The sequence below is a fragment of the Peromyscus eremicus genome, chromosome 6, assembly GCF_949786415.1.
Source record: "Peromyscus eremicus chromosome 6, PerEre_H2_v1, whole genome shotgun sequence".
Taxonomy (NCBI): Eukaryota; Metazoa; Chordata; class Mammalia; order Rodentia; family Cricetidae; genus Peromyscus; species Peromyscus eremicus.
Genome location: NC_081421.1, coordinates 81,107,599 through 81,113,657, shown reverse-complemented (window position 1 = coordinate 81,113,657; position 6,059 = coordinate 81,107,599). Strand labels below are relative to the sequence as shown.

The 6,059-nt window shown below is 51.6% G+C and overlaps 1 protein-coding gene across 1 annotated transcript; it reads left to right on the top strand.

Annotated features, from left to right (window-relative positions):
- Positions 1-204: 204 nt before the first annotated feature.
- Positions 205-5,398, top strand: LOC131913444 (glutathione S-transferase Mu 4). Its single transcript, XM_059266077.1, has 7 exons — positions 205-436; positions 635-710; positions 1,128-1,192; positions 1,489-1,570; positions 1,670-1,770; positions 2,697-2,792; positions 2,874-5,398. The coding sequence occupies exons 1-7, from the start codon at positions 401-403 to the stop codon at positions 3,021-3,023; spliced, it is 606 nt and encodes a 201-aa protein (XP_059122060.1). The 5' UTR covers positions 205-400; the 3' UTR covers positions 3,024-5,398.
- The last annotated feature ends 661 nt before the right edge of the window (positions 5,399-6,059 follow it).

Genomic DNA, 6,059 nt, shown 5'->3' with positions numbered 1-6,059 from the left:
CAGGGATGAAGTGCCTAATCAATACTTTCGGGTTGGGGACTCCCTTGTGGTCTGACCCTACCACACTTCAAGGACAGCAGGGCGAGCAGCCAGAGCTGTCTTAAAAAGACAGCAGCTCGGCCAGTGCTCTGCTTCTGCGCACTCGGCGGGAGGATGAGGGTGGGACTGCAGGCGGAACCGCATCTTACGCTTTCCGGTCTCTCGGGGGCGGAACTCAGTACTTTTGCTTCTGCAGGTGACACTGTCCAGACAAGAGCCGTAGAGCCGGGTGTGTGTTGCCGGGCAGAGCCAGTAGGGGCAGGACTACACCGGGCGCCAGCTCCGCCCCGCTAGAGCAGGAGGATAAAGTCAAAGTAGCTCACCCCGGAGGACAGTGGACTCAGCCCCTGGCACCAGCACCATGCCTATGACGCTGGGTTACTGGGACATCCGTGGGGTGAGCGACCACCTGACGGGTGGAAAGGATCGAGGGGCTAGGATGAGGGAAGCGGTGACAAGGAGAGGTCTAGAGGAATCCCTTGTCCAGCTCAGATTGTGGCACACATGCTTGCTGGCGTGTGCGCCTGTGTACTCTCTTGGTGGAGGCGAAGTCACATAGAAATCCCCAGTTCCCATTCCTGACCTATCTCTGCAGCTGGCTCACGCTATCCGCCTGCTCCTGGAGTACACAGACTCAAGCTATGAGGAGAAGAGATACACTATGGGCGATGGTAATGACATTCTTCTGGTCAGACTCTTCCCTACCCCTGTCCCTTGGTGCCTAGCAACCCATTTCTGACCTACACTACATTACAGCGCTCTGCAGTACAGGGCTTCTCCATGCGGACTTAGAATCTGCCTCTTTCAGAAACCTCCAGAGAGTGGGCTTGATCTTTCAGCACGGAACCCTGGAGGTGGAGGGGTGGGTTCCCCTACTCCTGCTGAAATTAGATCACATTCCCCATGAAGACTTGCTAAGTTGTAGAGATGTCGGGCCCACAGTCCCAAGCACTCTTCATCCTTGGAACCTTAGATTGTGACACTCAGTGTGTGAGGTTGCAGATCCCCTGCTTTAAGGGGCTGAGTTCCTAGAACAGGTGTGTTGGACACTAGGCTGATTTCTTTCTACGTAATCTTTTCAACCACAGCTCCTGACTATGACCGAAGCCAGTGGCTGAGTGAGAAATTCAAGCTGGGCCTGGACTTTCCCAACGTAGGTGCAGGGAAGGGGAGGTTTGGGGAAGGCATGGTGTCCTCACCTCATCTCCTTGTCTGGCCGAGGGGGTTGGGATCAGTGCTTCTGCTCACCTGCTCCCATTCCTGGTGGTTGCACAGTGTTTCTGTGATGGGCAGTGTCCCAGCTCCTCCATTCAGTGTGAAGTGTGTTCATGGAGGGCTTCCCATGCTAGCCTCACTGAATGCCAGGCCACAAGGCCACTGTCTGTCCTAACTTAGGGAGTGAGGCTGGGACCTCAGATCCCATCTGACTGTCCTTGCTTGTCCAAACAGCTGCCCTACTTAATTGATGGATCACACAAGATCACCCAGAGCAACGCCATCCTGCGCTACCTTGCCCGCAAGCACAACATGTGTGAGTGGGGCCGGCTGCAAGATGGGGCATGGGGGACAACCTCCTTGGCTTGGCTGGGAGTGAGATGTTGAGGATGAGTCTGTGCTGTGTGTGCTGCAGGTGGAGAGACAGAAGAAGAAAAGATTCGTGTGGACATTTTGGAGAACCAGGCTATGGATGTCTCCAATCAGCTGGCTAGAGTCTGTTACAACCCAGACTTTGTGAGTCCCATCCAACTCCCACACTGGGCTGGACACTGGGCAGTGTTTGGGTCAGGAGTTAGCTCTCTCAGATTCCCATCTGCACAGGTCTTATTTACTTTTTGAATTTCTTAGCCACTTATCTTCCAGGATGTTTCCTGGGTTGTCCCCAGCAGTCTCTATAACACTGAGCTATCAAACGAACACTCTTACTTAGGCCCTACCTATCTGAGGGTACAGTACAGACTTCCAGAGTGGACACTAAGTTCCTAGATAGTGAAGTCATGTTTCCAAGTGTCCTCACCCTGCGCCCTCTGCCGTAGGCCCTCCACCAGGTAGTTCACATCATTGTTGACCATGAAATACACGTATACTCAATGGATTAGAAAAAGAAGTCCAAGATGCAGGACTCACGGAACCCTTTCAGACCTCTCAAAGTGCTTCTCTTCACACCCACACGAATCAGCAAATTTTCTATCTGTAGATCAGGAGCAGCCTGGAGGACTTTCTCTCCTTGCCTGCCAGCCTCAAATACTCCTCAGTTTGCTGGGGGAAACTCAAGTATATTTCGTTCTTCTGGAACCCATTATGTGGAACTCTCATCTTCTCCAAATACTTCTTTGATGCTGCCTGGCATCAGATCCAGTGCCTGCTGCCTGCTCCCTGCTCTGAGCACCTATAGGCTTAGGCATCAGGAATGATGATGTCCCACTGTGGACAGTGTCTTGTTATTTTCTGGCTTCCCATTGCATTTGAAGGGTGGGGTGAGCTACAATGGAATCTAATAAGTAAGTGTTGATACATTAAACCAAAGCCTGGACAAGGACGTGGTCTCCACCTTAGTGGAGATGGCTGCCCACCCCTGGCCATTTAGGGCCATGCACGATACTGTTGGACCTGGTCACTGTGCCAGGGAACTTCCGTGGTGACAGCTGTTTTTGCTCCAGGAGAAACTGAAGGCAGAATATTCGGAGCAGCTCCCTGGAACGATGAAGCTCTTCTCACAGTTCCTGGGGAAGCAGACGTGGTTTGTTGGTGAAAAGGTAAAAGAGAAGAAGCTGGGGTTGTCATTCTCCCCAGGGGGCAGAACTTCATGCCCCCCCCCCCTTCTTGGTCTTTTGCAGATTACTTTTGTGGATTTCCTTGCTTATGATATCCTAGACCTACACCTTATATTCGAACCCAAGTGTCTGGATGCCTTCCCAAACCTGAAGGACTTTGTGGCCCGTTTTGAGGTGATGCCCTGGTCCTCCTTGCTCTTGGCTGTCAGCTGATGTTTTCTTGGGCTTGGAGATGGAGTGAGGACAAAGTAGCGTGCATTGAGCACTCGCTCTGTGCCGGAATCGGTGCTCAGCACCTTATGTCTGCTGATCAAGATTATCATTACAGCGTTTCTCCAGGGTGTGGAGAATTATCAGCCCCACTGCTCAGATAAGGAAATGTGAAACCGTAGAGGGTTGCTTACCTGCTCAAGGTGTCAGCACCAGCAGAACTGTGCTGGGGTCCCTGTTGACTTCCTGTTCCTCGGGCAGCAGGTCGAGGCTGCTGCCTGGGTTAGGAGGGCAAGTCAAAGGAAGGTGTTGCAAAGCACCCAGATGTAACGAATACTTGTACTTGATGTGCTGAATGTTTTGCTGAGACCTTGTGGGGCCCCTGTTAGAGAATTTTATCCTGAAATGTGTGTCATGGCTTTCCTCTCTCACTCCTTCGATTTTTTTCCTTTTGGGTGTCCAAGTATTCCTTTTGTGAGACGTCACCATATGCTTAGTTTTGCTTGTATTTTCTGATTTCTATATGAGGCACATGCCATGCCCAGTAAGAAAGGAAAAGGTGGTCCTTAGACCCACTTTGGCACCCTGTGTATTGCATAACATCAGGCATACCAGACTGGGAGGGGTGTGTGGTACCACCTGGGTGCCGTGGAGCCCCGATTCACCAGAGACTACTTGTTTGATGCCTACACCACCTAATTTATTAGAAACTTGGGGGTTGGAGACCTTTGACCATTGGGCTTTTCAGTCTGGAACTCATTTTCCTGTCCCATTCCTTATCAAGTGATGAGCTTTCTCAGCTAGTTCTCATCATTTGGTCCAAACTGGGTGGCTCTGAGAAGGAAGAGGCTGGGGAGAGCTGAAGGGTGCAGCTTTAGGATAAACGTGAACTTGGTTCCTTGGATACAGACAGCTCTGGACTTCGCTGAACTCTTTAGAGATTTTTCTAGGGGCGCACTCTCCTGGTAGAAGGCCAGTAACACAGGTGACTGTTATTGAGCCTGGTCCCTGTATCAAGGCTGGAGACAGGATTGGTTGAGGCTCAGCACCAGGTGCAGAAGTTTGGCTTTCTCCCTAGGGAATGATTAGGGCGCGCCTGGCTTTCTTTTCTGGTCTATCTATATCTATAAACTTTGACCCTGGTTTTGCCAAGTCACTGGATGAGATAGGGGCTATCTGCCATCATGCCCTTTTGTCTTGATAGATTCCTACTCAATGTGCAGACCCAGGCAATATGGAGTTTATGTGTGCAAGAGGAGCATGTCTGTATAGACGGGGTGACAAGGCCCCTTAGGGAGGGCAGGAGGGAGTGCCGAGAGAGTATAACATTGGAGAGACAAGGCCCAGGCACGTCCCAGATGTGTGCCTCTTAAGAGCAGCGTGAGGAAGAGGAAGATGATTACCCTCTCTGGCCAAGAGCAAGCCCACATTGGTTTTCTTTTTCTTTTCTAACTCTCAGGGACTGAAGAAAATCTCTGCCTACATGAAGAGTGGCCGCTTCCTCTGAACGCCTCTGTATACAAAGGTGGCCACGTGGGGCAATAAGTAGGGCCTTGACGGGGCCAGAGATGGAAACCCGGGGCTCTGGGAAAAGTTGAATTTCCTGTAGCCCTGGCACTTCCTTCTTCTTCCTGTCCCCTTCCTGATCCCAGATGCCCTGGGTCCTCTTCTCTTTCACCCAGTCCCTGCCCTCTCAAGCCCTTTAAAGCCTAGACTTCAGCAAGTGCCCTTCTAGCGTGACTGTCTTGCACCCACTTGACGGTCTTGCCTGTCATTTGCTGTGATGTGAAGAGTTGGGACTCGCCCTCAGAGCTCAGCTTGGGCTCCCCATGCCTGTCAGGAGGCTGGAGATGCCGGATGTATGAGGGTGCTGCCCGGCCATGTCAGGTACCTACTGTTGGGCTTGATCTACACTAGCCCTGGCTGCTACACTGCCAGCTTTCACTGCTGCCCCCAAAGACTGCCTCAAGACCTGGCAGAGGCCAAGTTCACAGGGATTCTGGTTGGATAAGCAGGGGTTGGGGACTTCCTGACCCCATCTGATAGCATCACAGCAGGTAGCTGCAGGAGGCTCTGTGTAACTTAGAGGGACCTTTTGGGGCTTGGGATCTCCTGTACTCTAGCATTACTGAGGCTTATCATACAGGTCTCAGGGGTTGAGGACCAGGGCTGGTGGGAGTCCCCAGCAGTAAGCCAGAATGCTCTCTGCCTCCCAGTAGTATGGCTGCGTTTTATCTGTGTGTCTCCAGGATCCTGTCTCCTCTTGGTTCCTGATGCCGTTGGAGTATCCTGTCTTGGTCACCAGGGATGGGGACCAACTTAGCTAATCCCTTCTCTCTGTGAGACCCTGTGAAATAAATTTCTTCATGCTTTCATAATTCCAGATGTCTTTTCTACCATTTATATCAGCAAAACTTTGGATAGGCATAGAATTGTAGCGTGAACTTTTGGTTTCACACGCGCCCCCCACCTTGCCCCAGAAATGGAGTGTTTCTGGTAAGAAGAGTCTAGTCGCTCTGACTAGGATTCTTCTGTCCATGCTCTACTTCGATACTTTAGATGGCCACCTTTGTCTTGAGATCTCCGAGTCAAAGTCTTTGCAGGAATCCATACCCGGCTGGGTGCTTCTTCACACGCTTTCACGGCTTCCTGAGCGTAGGCTTCTCCCGTGCAGATTTCAAATAAAGTTGTTCTGGGCTGACAGTACTGCCTCCCAGAACCAAAGGCCATTGAACAAAAGCCACGCCAGTCATGAGCAACCCTCTTTTTGAGTTGTTGGTCCAGGTTGTCCAAGAGACTCCCAGAACATTACAGGCATTGGTTGCCCCCCTCCAAGACGTGGAAGGTAAGCCCCTATGGCTGAAGACACCATGCACTTCAGACAGGGCCCAGAGGCCCCTAGGCTGGATCTGACTAGAAACCCTTCTCCCTGAGGACTAACTTTCGTGATGCCAGAGGGAGCCATACAAGCTTCCAAGGAGAGAGGCGACCAGTACTCCTCAGCTAGGATGCCTATGAACCACAGCAATGACCAGCATG